Genomic DNA, 18,984 nt, shown 5'->3' with positions numbered 1-18,984 from the left:
TACATAGTTTATGTCGAATATACACTTTATGTTCAAATGCCACAAGCATCACTTACACCTGTATGATCTCAGGAAAATTAACTGCTCTAAGATTCAAGTTCCATATTAGTAAAATGGCAGTAGTTGTAGCCTAGATAAAGAGTTATAAGAATTAGAAACCATACATACATAATTCATTCACAATACCCAGCACTGTCTGGCATATAAGTAGGTGTATAAATGGCAACTATTATCTTTAACTATTTTCAGTTAAAAATTAAAAGCTGAATCCATAAACTTAAGGATAACTTAGAACTTACATGATCACATAACCACTGAACTTCTCATATACCAAACAAAACTGACTCTACAAATCTCAAGTTTATGCAGGAAAAAAAAAAAAAGGCTTTTTTGAAATAAAACTAAATGAAAAAATTATTGAAGTATATTGCAAGATTTGGTTTTTAATCACTTACAGTTACCTCTACAAAGGATTTTTTTTTAAGATTTTATTTATTGGGCAGCCCAGGTGGCTCAGTGGTTTAGCACCTGCTGTCAGCCCAAGGGCCTGATCCTGGAGACCCGGGATCATCCAGTCCCTCATTGGGCTCCCTGCATGGAGCCTGCTTCTTCCTCTTCCTCCATATTCGCCCATTTCCATCTTCCTACAACGTCTATGACTCCCCTCTCTAAAACTTACTGTGCACTTTAGCCAAACATTCAAAATGGACTCTCTGGTTATGCTAATGAAATGGAACGGTCACACCAGTCTTTCCTCTTGAGCTTTCCTCCCTGGTACCTTCACTTTCCTCACAGGGTAAAATCCCATTTGACCTCAAGTACAAAACTTTCCCCAACACCCAATCCAAGCAGAATTATTTGCTTCCTCTTCTGAAAGAGGTAAGAGTAGGTTGAAAAATAATGGCAAATAAAATTGCATCAAAGAAATAAACCAATAAATAAATAAAAGCCTCATTTGATCTCTTACAGAAATAGTGACATACGTCAGCAGATAGCTGCCTGAAATTCCTCTTTGGAAATAGGTAGCGTGTGTAATTGCTAACTTATCAAGAGCTGAGAAGTAGACACTAAAGTCTTTATTTTGCAAAAGCCATTACAGACAGAAATGTCCCATGTAACAGAAGTATCTGAGATTCTTTTCAATTAATAAAAAATACTAAACAGTCTAATGTTCAGTACAAATCTTCTCACTGAATTCATTCATCAGACATAGATAATCTTACAAGTTTTTGTACTCAGTTGTGGAACTAAAACAGAAAGGGACACATGACAGCCTAGATACTCCATCTTCTTGTCACCTCCACAGCTTCAGATGTTTTTATAGTCTCCAATGTCATGAAGAAGACACTTTGAGCAAACAGTCCAGCTCCCCAAAGAGCTAAGCTCCTGGGCACACATGACCCAAACACAGAATCTTCTTTGCCTGGCTACAGAGTAACCATAAAACAATACGTTGTTCCCACTGCCTCTCTTTAGATGTCATTTATTGCCTACAATCTTCACTGAGCCAGATAATAAGGCACTTCCAAACTGCTTAAATAAAAAATTTTCAAAAGCATAAAGCTTTTTTAAAGTCCCTAAGCAAATAAATGTTGAGATAACTACAAAAGTCTAAATCAGAACAAAAGAAACTAAAGAAGCATCAGTCTGCTATTTTTTGGTTCAAAGTTAAATTCACTAACAATATCTAATAACTGCTTACATTCCTGGAATGATATGTGTTCCTTATGGTATGAAGCAATGAATAAATCCTCTGGCCAATTTAAATCCTTATTATTTGGTAAGAAATCACTTTCAAACCCATGTTGTAACATTATAAAACATTCAACTGTGTCATTTTGAAAATCCTTAGAGACTTCAATAGAGCTTTCAGATATTCTCTTAAACTTTAGCAAAGTCAAATATATTGTGTTAAGGTTGTTAACACGTGTCCAAACTTTAAGCTTCTGCTTTTAGGGCAAACACTTTAGCCTCTGTGTGCTAAAGGGTTGCAACCCTATATCCATTTTTGCCTTACACTTTAACCAACAGAACTTCAACTACAATCAAATGGGTACTTTCCTAGTCTGGTGGAGTAGGCCTGTGAGACAGGCCTGGCCCTGTAACCATTCTGGCCAGTGAGACACGAGTGAGAGTTACTAAACGGGCTTCTAAAAAGACTCTTTAAAAGGAAACTGACTCAACTAGTTTGCAGTTTCTGTCCTTTGTCTTTGCAATTTTCTTCCTTTTTAAAAATATTTATTTATTTGAGGAGGGGAGGAACAGAGGGAGAAAGACAAGCAGACTCTGTGCTGAGTGTGGAGCACCATGCAGGGCTTGATCCCCCATCCCTGAGATCAGGACCTGAGCCAAAATCTAAATAGTCAGATGTTTAACTGACTCAGCCACCCAAGTGCCCCTGCAAACCTTCTTCTTCCATATGGAAGTAAGACACAAGGACTAGAAGAACAGCCATCTTGTGAAGACAGAATTCTTAACAGCCACTGAGAACTGGCAAAGCAACAATATAGAAGTTCAAGTCCCTTTGGTAAATAGAGGCCCCCTACAACGCCGGTCTGCCTACCTGCCTACCACAGCTTTTCAGTACCCGAGACGAAGAAACACTATCATCTGTTTTCTTTTACAAAAAAACAAATACAACCTTAACTAACACTCATTACCAGATTATACCCATTTCATTTGTTAAAAGAAAAGAAAAAGCCCTAACGCTGTTGTAACTAGCTATCATACTATCATGATGCAGCACAGTTAAAGTTCACTTATTACACAACAGACTATTACATTAAGCCATGAGCAGAGCATGAGCAGATGAAATTTGAAATCAAGTTTTTCAAAATCCTGGAAGCCAAGTGAAAAACCACTGATCAAAATCATCCAAGGCTATACAGCATGAAGGGGGGAAATCTTCCCAGAAAGCTTTACACTCCAAATGGCACCAGAGTTGGTTTACACAGTAAAATGACAGGACTTTTCCCAACCACACATCTATGCAGGCCATAAATTCAGAACTGAAAATGGAAACTACAGGTGTATACTCAGTATACACCTCAGTATACTCAGTGCCTTTGGTCACCAAGCACATAGGCAAAATTGCATAGCCCTGAGAGAAGGGACTAAAGCAATTATTCAGTTTTCATGGGGGAAAAAAATGCCTTTCTTTCTAAATAATCAAAAGAATTTTTTAGTGATGTTCTAGACAAGTAACAAATCTTCTACTTAGCTTTCACAGAGAATGACATTGATATACTTTTTACAATTGTCTGGGGATAATTGATTCATTTCCAGATCAATGGGAAAAACATCCATTTTGTGGGATCAAAATAATATACCTTCTTTTTAAATTAAATCTAAAATGTATAATATAAAATTTATTGGGTTCACATTAATGATGTCATTTTCACATTTAACATCCTTTTCAAAAAGGACCAATGTGTTGAGAAAATTAAATCTTCCAATGACAGAAAAGCAGAATTTCATAAAGTGCCAGCTAACTAATATTAATAATACAAAACATACAATTAATTAAAATAACAGTATACAGGTTAGGTGCCTTGCACTGACCAAAACAAAACTAACAAAAACCCAAGAGGGATAATTCTGTCCTTTTGTGCTAAGCTACTAATAAACATGTTCTGTATTACACGGTAAATACACTGGATAATCTAATACATAAAAGAAAGTCATTGACATGAGCAATTTCTAGCATAAACAATAAGTAAACACGTCTCATTTGTAAAGAAATGCTTTACTCACCCTGACTGTGCTATCAGCTGCGGTAATGTGATTTTTTTTAATAAGATACCCTGAATATTCTGGCTATGAATATGTCTTATAAGAGGACTAGAATATGAATTAGAGTACTCCACTCTTCTCTGCAGCAAATAGTTCTGTGTTTTTCTAATTCAGCAAATAGTTGCCTATTTTCACTCAGAAGTAACAAGGCAAAGCAAGACACGAGACCACACCATCTGTAATTAGGGCTCACTCACTTGCCACTACTGTTTTCTACAAAGAGCTAGGATGGAAGTCCTTGCAAGGCCATCTGAGGACTAAGCTTAACAACAAAACTCTCAACTTCTAAATCTAATACTCATAACTGCTGACAGTATAGATTATTATAATTCTACATTTTGACAACAGACAAATTTTGAATTTGTCCCAGCTGACTCTACCACTTACACTATTCAACAGCTGGGGCATATGATAACTTGGCAACCTGATAATACTCTAACTGAATGCAAACTCATTCTGTAACCAAGGAACTTTGTCAGAAATAAAAATTCAAATAACCTCTCTTAAGTTCAAATGGGAATGTGAAATGTTTGAACAATGCATGATTTCAGAAAATGAGCAACTGTACTTTGAAAGTTTAGTGAACTGACACTCCCTATTCAAAGCCTACAATTCTTTCCTGATTAGATCAGCCCCCATAGCAAGTCATCAGGATAATAAGCATTATAGTGAAGTCATCGTATTGGATACTGATGGGAAATCATAACTGGCTTCAAAACACATTGGGAAACAATGAGTTTCCCAGGTCCCCAGGTTTACATATAACACACAGGCCAATATTCTTTCCTTTCCAAAACAAAATAAAACATAGAACATCTATAAAGCCAAGTACAAACTGATGACCTAAGCATTTAAAACCACAAAGAAAACGGAGGTAACAATACTCACTTTTTCAGTGAAATTTTGGACTGTATGTTGGAAAAGTGTATGTTTAAGTGTTATGATGGCCATATCATTAAAATGAAGGGTAGTGAGAACCACAATTGCCCTCAGATCTTTAATTTTCTTTTATTTCAAAAGGCAATAGAAACAAGCTTTTAAAGAATGTCTACCTCCTCAAGACAAGTCAAAGCAGCACTTCAGTTATTGTTTTCCAAGTCACCTGATATCACTCACATATCACTGAGGTAAAACTTGATGAGACAAAAATTCATACAGCTACATTTTTTTTCAAAAGTACAAAATGTATATACTTCAGAACTTCCAGACTTTTTGCTTTTGGATTTTAAAGAGTATAGGTGTGTGTCTTCAGTAAGGTTTACTAATCTGTATTGCAATATTTTTCATTTTTAATGTTCTGGAGACAATTAAGAACCTTATTTTAACATGTAAAAACAAACATAAACATGAGTATATTACACACACACACATAAATGCTACCGATGTGCTTTAGTCTAAAATACCATTGCACTTGCTCAGTGGCAGTATTATACACAATAGAGTCTTGGCACAAAGGAATTCTGATTGTGCTGTTTACAAAATTCTACGTGGATTAAAAGAATGTCAATAATAAACATGTCCTAGAAAGATAAAACATATTTCTGGGTGGATTTTAAGCAGTTTGGAGATTTGGAATTGTTCAATTCAGAATTTTATATTTCTACTTTCTGCAAACAGAAAACTAATGCATGTCATTTTTAACCATATAATCCCCATTCAATTTACAGAAGTAGAGTTTCTTAAGGCCAAAGCAAATATTCAGTAGATGCAAAACCATCAGAATTCAAATACGAATTAGGCCACTATTAATATATTAAGGCTCTGTGAGCTAGCCGTGGGTGTGGAGTGTTTTGGTCTCCTTACTGTGTCTCTTGTCTATACACACTGAAAAATGATTTCCAGAGACAAAAAGACACTTTAAAATGAGATGGTCCACTTTGTCTAACATTATATTTAACTATACAGTCAAAGTAAACAATAAAAAATTTATGATGTTGGTATAGAATTTCCCGAACATGAAAAATCGGCAGAAAAGCATCTCAAAATAGAATGCTTTACAATTAAATTTACAACAGACGCTGACTTAAGGCTTTCATCGTTCACACAATCGAATAATTTTTATGAATCATAAGGACAGGTATATAGTCACAAACCACAAACATTTTTCCAAATAAAATCATTCTAAAAAAAGAAATGATTTGGCGATGCTTTCGGTGGTGAAACAGTCCATTTATTTAAGAACCCAAGCACCTTATTTTACAGTCAACCAGTATCCCATGCAAAGCAAGAGCAGCAAACAGCAATGCCTTAGTAATCCCATGGAGAATTAATCGGCAGCCACCCTCCCAGGAAGAATTATGATTATGCATGGTACTTAAGAGCTTCTACAAGGGAGAGAAAATGCCATGTATTTGAAACCCAAACCCCTTCCCCCCACGCCACAGCCTATCCAAGGGCGTCTCCAGACCATCGCCCAACCCACCACCCTCTCTGAGTTGGGGTCACTAAATCCCATTCTAAAAGACCTGGTCCATTGCCAAGACTGGTCCAGACACCTGTTTACCTGTGCCCAAGCAGCAGTGGCTCCGGTTAAGCAAAGATAACGGTTACCCTGCTGGTGCGTGCCAAGCCCCGCAGCCGGGGCACGGAGGGCCACGTACCTTTGTACCTCTCCAGGACATCCTCGTAGGCCTGGAGGTACTCCTGCTCCTCCACGTACAGGTAAGCAGCGGGCGAGAGGTACCCCGCCATGCCGAAGCTGACCTAAGCGATGACTGGCCAATTCCCCTTTCCCCCTCCTAACCCGGGGGAGCAGGGCAGTCAGCAAGACGCAGCCTAGGGAACTGGAAAAGCGGAAGGAGCGCAGGCTGGGGGGGAGCGCCGACGCCGGGGGCGCCGGGGGGCGGGGGGCGCCGGGGGGCGCCGCGGGGCGGGGGGCGCCGGGCAGGCAGAGGAAACGCCCCGGGCCCGGCGGGCAGAGTCTCTCCCAGGTTTCAGCAGCGGCAAATCTCGGCGAGCCCGGAGGCGGCGACGAGCAGCGCCACGCCACGCGGAGGAGCCCGGAGCACACTGGGGACGGGCGCAGGGCGGCAGGCGCGGGGACCCTCCGCGGCCAAGGCGGCCGCCCCCCTGGCCCTGCGCTGCGCGCCTGCTGCGGGCCGGGCCGGGGCCGAGGCCGAGGCCGCGGCGGCGGCGGTGCGGGAGGACCGGCGCGCTGCCTCCGCCCGGGATGCTGCGCCGCGCATCTGCGGCATTTCCTGGCCGCCGCGCCGCAGACACTCGCCCGCGCCCCCGGAGAGGCGGGGAGGGGAGGGGGGGAGGGCGGAAGGGAGGGGGCAAGCGCGGCGGTCAGCGCCCGGGCTGGCTCCGCTCCTCCCTCCCGGGCAGGGCCCGGCGCCCCGGGGCCCCCTCCGCGGCCCGCCCACCCGGGGAGGTCTCGCGGCCAAGCACGCCCACCCCCGGACACTGGCCGGCCAGCCCGGATCCCCAAGGCTGAGGTTTCTATTTGGGACCCACAACAGGTGCCTGGGAAACAAAGCCGCAGATCGCGGTCGCCGAGGAGCGCAGCCCCCACCCCGGCCTACCCCCACCCCCACCCCACGGGCCGAGCGGTCCGCCGCTCTCCCCAGGGAAGAGGTGACGGGAAGGGTGGAAAATACTCTGCTACGGCGCTTGTGGCACGGAAGGACGCCGGTCACTCAGCGGCTGCACGGGGCGGGGGAGGGACCGGGTCCTTGCCCCGGGCACATCGCGGGGACTGGGCGGCGCGGCCTCTGCAGGTGGCCCCGCGCGTCAGGGCCTGACAGCCTGGAAGCTAGTGCGCCTGCGCGCCCGGCGGCCCAGCCCTCGGCCCCTCCCTTCCGCCCCCCAGAGCCCGCCTGCGCCTCTGCCGCTGCGCTCCCGGGAGCCGGCCGCAGCCCCGCGGGTCTCCGAGCCCCGGCTTACTGTGTCCCCACCCCCGCCCCTTCTCTTTACCCGGTATTCATTACACACAGTACTGGTAGCCACTGAATTTGCGAAGAACGGATGCAATTCCCTGAACTTTGGAATGTCGTACACTGATGTGAGTTTTAAGGGTACTCAGACACATAAATGGATGTGTTTAAGAATACTACTGAAGTCAGGATACCTGGATGGCATCTTGCCTCCTTACTAACCGCGTCACATGGCCAAGTTTCTTACCCTCTCTGAGCCTCTCTTCATCAGTAAAATGGGGATAATAGTGCCTACCTACCTTATAAATTTGTGGCTTAGCTATTATTATTAATAAATAAATCAATGCATTGTTGACCATCTGACTTGACAGCTTCATCTTTTGCCCACATCTTCCCTATTTCTTCCTTTCATATGTGCTGACTTTTTGTCCTTGATTTTTTTCCCCCTTCAGTGTTGTAAATCTGGATCATTCTCCATTAACTCTTTAATGGGGCTGAGTACTCCTTTTAAGATTTATTTTTTTTTATTCATGAGAGACACAGAGAGAGAGAGAGAGAGAGGCAGAGACACAGGCAGAGGGAGAAGCAGGCTCCATGCAGGGAGCCCGACATGGGACTTGATCCCAGGACTCCAGGATCACACCCTGGGCAGAAGGCAGGCGCTAAACCACTGAGTCACCCAGGGAACCCCCGGGCTGAGTACTCCTAAAAAAAAAAAAAAAAAAAAATTGTACACTCTTCAGGGAAAAAAAAAAAAACTTACTTGCTTGAGTTAGAATTGGAAATCTTTACTTCTCCTGAGCAATTGGCCTACTTTTGTTATTCCAAACAAAATAAGGCTGTATCTCTCTTTTTTATCCTAACCACTAGTTTATAATCTGAATTTGAGCCCATGTCCCACCAAGCCCTTAGGATCACTAATTTTCTTGCAACTTGGTATGCATTTATGTACACATTAGTTCATGAAGTAACAAGCAGGCATCATTTGTGACACCTTCTTGAAATAAAAGAATTAGCAATTAGATCACTAAAAGGTCACTCCACTTATAGACCACTCACATATATGAATCTTTCTCAAAGCTGTTTTGTCTCCTTCACAATGAGTAGGGTCATTGAGGGCATAGTCTGAGGCTCCATCAGAGACTGAAACCCAGTAGTATCCAGTTTTGTAAACATGATCAGTGCACTCTTAACTGATTTTAACTCTCCTTTTAAAGGAGAGTCAAAATGAACAGCAGCAGCATTGGAAGTTTTCTGTAAAAACAGCCTTTGCCCATGCATTCTTGGAATGGTAATATTGGGTCAATCTGCTGATAATAATAGACTATTCCATGGCAAAGCAGCAGTTAAGCATAGCAGTTAAGAGGCTGGCCTCTGGAGTTAAGAATACATGAATTCAAATTAGAAACCCACTACTTCCTAGTTGTATGACCTTGGGAAGAATCTCTCCCTTTCTCAGCCAATTTCTGGACTGAAAAATGGAGAAAAAAAAAAGAAAAATGGAGAAAATAATTATACCTACTTCATAAGGTCGTTGGGAGACTAAATGAGATAACGTAGTAAGTGCTTATAAGAGCATCTAACCATGGTGTGCCTGGTAGCTCAGGGGTTAAGCAACTAACTTGGTTTCAGCTTGGGTCATGATCTCAGGGTGTTAAGATCAAGCCCCACGTTGGGCTCCATGCTTAGAGTAAAATCTGCTTGAGATTCTCTCTCTCCCTCTGCCCCTCCCCCCTGCTCATGATGTCCCTCTCACTCTCATTCAAATAAACAAATAATTTTAAAAAATAAATAGGAGCATCTGACCATCAGCAAACTATCATGTATACAGCATTTAACCACATGCCAAAGAATTTGCAAAACATTTTGCACTCACTACTTTATTTACTCACCACAGCCATGACCCTTTAATAGAGAAAACAAAGCTGAGAAAAATTCAAAAATTGCTGAAGAAAATACAACTGGCTAGTGATAGAGGGAGAATTAAAATCCAAGTTTGCCTGAGTCCAAAGTCTGACTCTGCTAAGATCCTTCAATTCCAACTTTAAAGAATTTACACAGGACAAAAATTCATATTTTACAATAGCACCAATCACCAGCAAACCGTGTATCTTTACAGGCACTTCAAGACTAAAAAAACCCAATCTACTATATCCAGTAACTAAGAACAGCAGATCTATAGCTCTTATGTAAAAGTCATTTATACAATGGGTATTACAAAGCCCCATCCCTTACACCTTGTCATCTTTTCCTCACACTGACCCTGCAAGATAGGAAAGGTGTATAGTCTCTGATTTTAAAATGAGAACACCACTGTAAGTGCAAAAGCACTTTTAAAATTGTCAAGTGTCAGACATATGACACCATCACCAATAAGACTCTCTGAAATGTAAACCTGATTATATCACTGCACTGCTGAGAAATCTTTCGGTAATTCCCCAAATGGTCCAATAATTCCCCAAATGGTCCAATCTCCTCAGTATGGCACACATGCACCTTTACAATTTCTGCTGTTCTCTACCAAATCCCATGCTCTACTATGCATATTACTTGAAATTTCCATTTAGACACATTCCCTATCTTTGTTCTCCAGTTCCATCCCTCCAAAGTGGCATTCCTTTTCCCCCTACTCCCTTCAAGCTCTTCAAATCTCACCTCACTTGACACTTCCCCTGAGAAGCCTCTCAGGAACCTCCCATGCCTCTCTTCCCTGTCCACGTTAGACTTTCCTCTGGGATCTTTTCATGTTAGGTACTTATATAGCCATAACAACGAATCTCTCCCACCGCATTATAAATGTCTAACAATACATCCAGTTATTATATTGGACTGTAACTTCTTTATTTTTTTTTAATTTTTATTTATTTATGATAGTCACACACACAGAGAGAGAGAGGCAGAGACACAGGCAGAGGGAGAAGCAGGCTCCATGCACCGGGAGCCCGACGTGGGATTCGATCCCGGGTCTCTGGGATCACGCCCTGGGCCAAAGGCAGGCGCCAAACCGCTGCGCCACCCAGGGATCCCTGTAACTTCTTTAAAAGCAAAATTATGTGCTTTTCTTCCATTTATCCCAGGGGCTCAATCAATATTTATTAAATGTGAATGAATTAAGGTATCTCACAGACCATATGGTTTTTTTGACTCTAGGCATTTTCATGTTCAATTCTATTTTTATGACCTTAAAAACAAATAAAATAGTGGACTTCCAACTCCTTTGTTACTAAACAGTGAACACTATGGACATCCTCATACCATTTCTGAACCTCATCCCACCTCTTCCTAGGGATGAATTTTTAAGATGGGGTGAGTTTCAGGCAGAGTGTGAAAATGTCTAATAAAGTTAAAAGTCAGAATCTTTTAATGGTATATTTTCAGGGCACCTGGGTGGCTCAGTGGTTGAGCGTCTGCCTTCAGCTCAGGTAATGATCTCAGGGTCCTGGGATGGAGTCCTACATCCCTCTGCTCCCTCTGCCTATGTCTCTGCCCTCTCTCTCTCTCTCTGTCTCATGAAAAAATAAATCTTTTTTAAAAATGGCATATCTTCAAACTATCCACAGCATCAAAATCCCTCAGAAGCCCTGTTCCCTTATCTTCACACCAGGTGATGTGATGAACTTATTGAAACATAATATATCTGAATTTCATATTTTAGCCACATTATTATTAAACAGATATTTGAAGACCGACCTCCAAGTCTCGGCTCCCAAGATATTATTATGGTCTGTATAGAAAACAGCCAACATATCAATATTTATTTTAAATACAGAACACATTTCCATATTAGGGCTGCTTATTCTGTTTGTAGTTTTGTTTTGTTTTTTATTAATTTCTTAAAAGTATGTAACTTGGAGGCCTCAAGTGCATTAACAACCACTAACTTCATAGCAATCTACACAAATAACTCAATGCACATTTTATAACAAATGAGACCTGGCCCCTGCCCTCAAAGAGTCCACAGTCTATCCATGTCAGCATCCCCCTGTCCACTGCATCCCATCAGATGGCTTCCTCCATTTCTTCCTCACCTACAGTGTGCACTGATGATTAGTTCCCCCAACTTCTCCCGACTTCCTGCCTGGTTGTTTTCCCTAATTTATATAATCTCATTCCTCCTGACAAACACCTGACCGGTCCTTCTCTCATAACCCCTTCCTGCACTACCAAAAGCAAAATATCCATTTCTGCCATCATTACCAAACCCCTCGGGTCAGAAACACCTTCTTCTTTGCACAAAAATGAACGGAACAGGGGATCCCTGGGTGGCGCAGTGGTTTGGCGCCTGCCTTTGGCCCAGGGCGCGATCCGGGAGACCCTGGATCGAATCCCATTTCGGGCTCCCGGTGCATGGAGCCTGCTTCTCCCTCTGCCTGTGTCTCTGCCTCTCTCTCTCTCTCTCTCTGTGTCTGTGTGTGTGTGTGTGTGACTATCATAAATAAATAAAAATTTAAAAAAAAAAATGAACGGAACACAAGCATCATGTTCTGATGGGCCAAAGCTCCAAGTTCTCTCAATACCCTCCCTTCACCTGTCTTCCCTTCCTGCTGAGCCAAAGATGGGGTGCAGGCACTGTCTCGGTGCTTCAGACCTGTTCATGGAGGGGCAGGGTGGGGGAGTGGAGTCAGGACAGGTGTCTCAACAGGACAAGGAGTCAGGTCTCAGTGACTAAACACTTTTTAGTACTTGAGGAGGGTGGTGAGAGCTAGGTCTGTCTCAGCTGCCCTGGGCCCGCCCTGCTTGCTCTCACTTGGCTCCCAAACAGTCTGTCTCCTGGATCTTCCCTCCTCCCACCCTTTCCCCCATTCCACCCCTCCCCTTGAGGCCTGGAAGAGACCAGCCAGCATCTCACAACAGAAGCCAGAAGAAGCTCAAGGCTGTTGCCCCAGAAACCCAGACTAGAGAATGGCTGGCTGGGCGCTGTTTGTTTTTCCCGTAATCAGAAAATCCCACTGTGGGGACTGTAGGGGGAGTCTCTGCTGCTGTAGTGACTGGAATCTGGACTAGTCCCCACCAGCCCCCTCAGAGAAGAGAAAGTACCAACTTTGCATTGTAGTGGGAGGCAAAAGAAACTGAGTGGGCACACACCCACCACCCCAGAGTGAGAGTGGGTAAATGGAAAGGAAAGGAGGCCAGATCCAGTGGCTGCAGAAACCAGCTCTGGAAAAAAAACTGACCTTTGGCCTTTGCAAGAGCCCCAAAAGGCTTAGTACATCCTGCCCATTACCATTCTGAGAGAGAGAAAATTATAGAGGGAACTGAAAAACAATCACCCCAGGAAGCAAGTCTCATGCCCAGAACACATATGAAGAAACCACACAGGCACTGCAAGGTTGGAGGATTGTTTTCCTCAGTGTTCTTAGCTTACAGCTGGGTAAAACAAGCCAGCCCTTCTAGTTCTCTTTTACAGCCAGCGCAAAGGAACACCAGTAACAGAACAGAAACATTGGCACCTCCCCTATATTAATTAATCAGGAATGCATAATGGCTAAGCCCTCAAAAGCACCAGAGACAGAAAGCTGCTATGGACACATGACATTAATAAAGATGCTACATGAAAAAAAAAAAAAATGGCATCCAAATTGTTGAGATTCCCTTTGCAATTCTGGGTACCAAACATCAGGAATCTACCCCAGTTAAATCTGTAGAGCTCAGTGTCCCTGGGCAAAAAATGGAAATGAAGACAGCTTTCTCAAGGCTTCTAGCAAATACACTAGGAGTCACTGAGGTTAATACTTTCATAATGTCACAGTAGCTATGGCATGTAAATAGGAAAGTTTAATGCAGATGTCTGTAAATATCCCCTTGCATTTCAAAGGTATCAATCCATCCAACCAGAAGACAGGGCCAAACAGCTTAGTCACCAGCAGGCTGGGCAAACTGCTTTCTCAGATAGAAATCGGGCATAAAGTAAACATGGTCATCCTCCTCCCCCACCTTGAACACAAATCTCTGCCCCGGGCATCAGCTCCCAGCTACGGGGCCCCTGCGGGGGCGCAGATGGGTGAATTTCCTTAACTCCCGTCCGGGCTTCATCCCCTCCCCGGATGCGCTTACCTGCTATCCTAAGCACTGCCCTCTCAGCGGGGTCCAGCACCGAGCCCCCGTGAATCTTTCTTTTTGATCTCTCATGTTTAGGCAAATTCCAGGGTAAGGTGTCTCCCGGAGCTGGAGATGCAGAGCCAGATTTCTGGCTGAAATCATCCTCATCGGAAAAATCCGCAGAGGAAGACATAGAGCAGCGATAGGACGCGTTCCCGGAACTCTACAGAGGATGACACAGAAAAAAGCGTTAACAGCAAAACACTCACATATGCTCATCGATTTCAACAGCCCCCTCCCTGCCCCCGAACTGAGTCTGGCATCCTGCACCATCCTCAATGCCGAGGGGATACACAAACAAGAAATGAAACCCAGGGCTCACCATCTTTTCTTGGCCGCGTCTCCGACAGCAGAAACAAAACCCAGGCAGTCCCAATACATGGAAGATTTGCGCAGAAGTGTGTGGCCTGCGGTCCGGCCACCAGCTCACAAATGACTGGCCCAACAATGAAGCCAGAATCAACAGCCTTCCTGTTACAAATCTATAGTATTTGGCTCCCCCACCAGGACAGGAGAAACATTTTCCATTACTAGGCTGCTGGTTAATTCATTAATGCAACTAGCTCGAAGTTTCAAAAACAAAGCACAAATGCAGGATGTCGAGTCCCAGTTCCTTTCCGTTTCAGGTTGCCTCACCACTGGAGTCTCCCTTCTGACGAGTTTTAAACCCCTTCTCCTCTTTATTTAATTTGCTTCATGAGATTGAAGCAGGTTCCCAGAAAAGAGCAAGGAGGGAGGAATGGCAGATTCTGAGAATCTTGAGAAAACAAAAGACTGTTTTCAGAAGCCTAAGACAGCTCCAATAAACAAACATCTGAACTCAGTTGAGAGTTCTTCAGATAATTTAAACTTCTAGCAAAGTAACAGCTGCCAATAATGTAAATGAGGATGATGCAGTGCAGTGACAGGAAACAGAGCCCTTCTCAGCCCCTGGTCATTACACGGTGAAATGAGAAACAGGATGCTTCCACCAAAGCACTTTGCCTGAAGGTTAGTCCTCCCTTCATCCAGTAAGAACAAATCTGCGAGATCATATCTCGCATAAAAGGGTTCTATCTTTCATACAGGGAAAAGGCACCAGATACTATTCCTGCCTTCTTTATGGAGTTGGGTTTGTGATTATGTAGAGGGCCACCACCTTATTGTGGAAATAGGATATGATCTGCGCTGTGAACATAGTTAAATAAAGTACCAAAGAGAAATCTTCACTTTCCCATTTAGAATTCCACTTTGCTAAGTAAGATGCATTGTAAAGATGGCAAAACTGGTACAATTCAAATTCCTGCAATGTATCTTGCAGTCACAGATTCCTAAGAAGCAAGTTGCAGACAGGAATCAGTGAGGCATACTCCAATTTGAGCAAAAACACTGGGCTGCTCACAAAAGCAGTGGCTACTGCAGCAAAACAGGCTGTGTGAGCAACATCCCAAAGTACTCACCACAGCCTGTGAAACAAACTATAAGTGAATCAGGACTATTAATCTTGCCTCTGTCTATTCAGGCATGTTGTTACACATGGTCAACATCACAATATTAAGATGCATAATATTCCCCACAAAGTTAAGCGTCTTAAGATTTACCTTTAGCTCTATTCTTTCCTCCAAAAAGTGGTCTTCCATTTTGTTTTACCTGAAATTTCATCACCTTGGCTAATTTATTTATTCAGATTTTGTGTGTTCGCCTCATGGCAATAATGTATGAGGCAGGCATGAAGTAAATAAATAAAATTGATTTTCTGTATTGTAGCTAGAGTCCACTGAGAATTGTGAGTGGTATTAAGTCAGTCACAGAAAGCTATTATCAACCTAATTTATTTTCCACGCTTTTTGGAAAATTCATCTTGAGCTCTCTGAGGTTGTTGTTTTGTTGGCTGGATCCATGAAAAAGGTGACATTCTTGAAGACTTTCGAAAGGGTATTGGGTTTCTTTGGTTGCCTTGTCTTCCTTGAAATGGCTTCCTACCTGTCCTTACTTAAGGTCATCCTTTATCTGTGAGATTATATTTCTTGTTGTTGCCTGCACAATTTCAGCAACTATAGTAATCAGATTGTTTATCTTTACAGATAGACTTAGAGAAGAACTGTTAAAGAACTGCTCCTTCCAAAAACCACCGGTTATTGATTTTTATAGATAGAGTAATTTTTTTTAATGGCCTGAGTCTCAGCTGATTGAACAGCAAGATGTGATTTATGCCATGACATAAACACCATTAATCACACGTAGCCAGATGGGAACAGTTACTACTCCTGGACCCAAGGGTGTTGACTGGGGCAGCCTCTAATCTGGTAGTGTCACTGGTAAACAGATAAGAAAGGAAAGAAGGAAAAGACAATCAGCAACACCTCTTTCAGCAATATATCATATGAAAATATAAAGGCAGACACACAGACCGACAGAAATCATACATATTTATATTTGGTAAAGTCTCCAAGGCTACATGATTCAAGCACTTTAAGGAAGTATTAGTGGTTTTTTTCCCCATAATAATTTTCATAAACACTTTTAAAAATGTATGGAAATTATACACAATTAGGCCCATTTGAATCTTGAAAATTGAGAATGGATTTGAAAGAAGTGGCTTTAAAGGCGATCAATCCTATAAAACTGTTATATGCTTTATTGATTTGAAATGACTTGCCAATTCATGTCACTATCTTAGGGGCTGGAGTTTAAGAGTATGGTTCTCTCTTTTTTTGGAAAAAGCAAACATGTTCTCTGGTCCAAAATCCAGAGCCTCACCTTTGATATAGTGGGGCTTGCAAGGATAAGACGAAGGAAGAGGGCTCTTGTGACCAGCAAAAGCCCCAAGATTTCTCTTGTTGCCTAAGGCTCGATTCCTATTAAAATATAAATATCTATGTCCATGAATAGGAGATTGGATAATTACAATATATCCATATAATGAACTACAATGCAGCAATTAAACAGAAGTGTTACCAATCTACACTTAGCAAAATATAAAGAGTTCATATAGAATGATTCCTTTAAAAAATAATGTGTGTGTGTGTGTGTGTGCGCGCGCGCGTCTGTGTGTGTAGCTGGATAGCTAGATGATTGATAAATAGGTAGACAGATGATAGGTAGATAGATAACTATTTACCAGTATGTAAACAATGGTTATCTCTGGGTGTTGACTAATATTATAAATGGATTTCATTTTATCCCTTGTAATTTTTTAATCCAAAACAAATACACAAAAAGACTAATAAAAAGAAAGATACTATGCCAAGAGTCAGAGAAAATAGCAAAGGCCCTAGGAATAAGTAACTATTTAACCAGTGCTTTTAAACCACTTGGGGCTCACAGGCACCCTGAAAAATTGAAGAAATCTATGGGAATGTCTTTCTAGAACAGAATACATGGGCAAATATAAACAAACTTTGCATATGATTTTATGGGGTTCAATGACCCACTGACCCCAGGTTAAGGACTCCTACACCATCATCTGTCATCACCATTTGGCATTCACATTGAGAACAAAAGAAATAAGAAAGCACTGTGGAGTATGCAGAAAGAGAAGTAAGGGTAATTAGGAGAATAAAGACAAAGTTGGCCCAGGTCATAATATTAACATTTGGCCTTTTTTTTTTCTTTTTTTTTAATAAAGGGCAATGAGCCATCTCTGGATTGATGCTGAGTCTCTAGAACCAAAAACACCAGGTTGTGAGGAACCTAAACACCCTGTATTTGTGTCTCATTACAACCTAATGATTAAAGCAGTTTTAACAAGTGAATTAGATCACCAAAACTTTAAAATGACTTTCCTAATAGCCAGTGCATTCACATGGTATAAAAACAACCCAAATTTCTTAAAGCCAAGATAATTACAGAATGTAACATTTTTAGAAGGGGAACTAAACAATAACTTCCCTAAATGAAACTCCAGTGGGGATCTGAGATAAGTACAATGGAACTGCTTAAATTGGAAACCGCCCAGTCTTAGCACCCTGATCTGCAGGAAAGTGCCAGGAAATTGTCTCTGCACTAGGCATTCTCTAAATGCAATGGAGAAACAAGTGCAGAGATAAGGGTTTGTAAAAGAGCCAGACTTTGAGGATCCCTGAAACTGAAAAGGTAATTTCCACAAACCCACATACCTATATTTTATGCATATTTATACGTAAATATATCTCCAAAAATTTACCAAAAGATTAAAAACTAAAAAGCATGTAAAGAAACAATTAGGCAGGGGTGCCTGAGTGGCTCAGTCGGTTAAGCATCTGACTCTGGGTTTAGGCTCAGGTTATAATCTCAAGGTCATGATCTCAAACTCACAAGATAGAGCCAAATTAAGGGCTTCACCTAGTGTGGAGACTTCTTGAGATTCTTTCCCCCTCTGCTTCTGCTCCTCCCCCACTCACACACACTATCTCTTAAATAAATAAATAAAATATTTAAAATAATGGGGCGCCTGAGTGGCTCAGTCAGTTAAGTTTCTGTCTGCCTTCTGCTCAGGTCATGATCTCAAGGTCCTGGGATGGAGCCTTCCTGCTCAGCGGGGAGTCTGCTTCTCCCTCTCCTTCTGCTCATGCTCTCTCTCACTACCTCTATCTCTGTCTCTCAACTAAATAAATAAAATCTTTAAAAATAAAATAAAAAAAGAAACAGCTAGACAAATATGGATTGTGGGGCATTCAACAAAATAACTATCCTGCACTCTTCACAAAGATCAATGTCAAGAAATAAATGCGCCCCCAAAAACAGGGCATGTTCTAAATTTAAAAGAGAAATGAAACGTAACAACAAACTCATGAAACTTGATGAGATTCTATGCTTTTTTTTAAGTTAAAAAAGACATGTTAGAGACAAATAGGAGCATCTGAACATGGATCATGGAATGTTTATCAGATATTACTGGAACTACTCTTAATTTTCTAACGTGTGATAATGATATTGTGGTTGTATACGAAAGAGTCCTTATCCAGGAACACTTTATTCTTATCTTCCAGGCTGAAGAAAGTCATGATGTCTGTACTTATTTTCAATTGTTTTAATAAAAACAGAACTGATAAATATAGCAATAGCTTAACAGTAAGTATTTACTATATGACTCTTTCAACTTTTCTATACATTTGAATATTATCAAAATGAGGAGTCAGGGGATCCCTGGGTGGTGCAGCGGTTTGGCGCCTGCCTTTGGCCTGGGGCGCAATCCTGGAGACCCAGGATCGATTCCCACGTCGGGCTCCCGGTGCGTGGAGCCTGCTTCTCCCTCTGC

The 18,984-nt window shown here is 42.1% G+C and overlaps 1 protein-coding gene across 29 annotated transcripts in view; it reads right to left on the bottom strand.

Annotated features, from left to right (window-relative positions):
* The window catches only part of DST (dystonin), a 480,723-nt gene that overhangs the window by 349,475 nt on the left and 112,264 nt on the right, over window positions 1-18,984 (bottom strand). For 19 of the 29 annotated variants that reach the window (XM_072832497.1, XM_072832507.1, XM_072832502.1 and 16 more), the window contains exon 4: window positions 13,722-13,929. In XM_072832497.1, coding sequence (XP_072688598.1) covers window positions 13,722-13,929 — 208 coding nt within the window. Of the gene's footprint in view, window positions 1-6,392; window positions 6,628-13,721; window positions 13,930-14,088; window positions 14,587-18,984 lie in introns of those variants that run through there. The other 10 variants (XM_072832517.1, XM_072832518.1, XM_072832519.1 and 7 more) reach the window with 5 other exon arrangements.

Source organism: Canis lupus, chromosome 7 (assembly GCF_048164855.1).
Source record: "Canis lupus baileyi chromosome 7, mCanLup2.hap1, whole genome shotgun sequence".
NCBI lineage: Eukaryota > Metazoa > Chordata > Mammalia > Carnivora > Canidae > Canis > Canis lupus.
The sequence above is the reverse complement of the archived record's forward strand: the minus strand, read 5'-3'. Positions and strand labels throughout refer to the sequence as shown.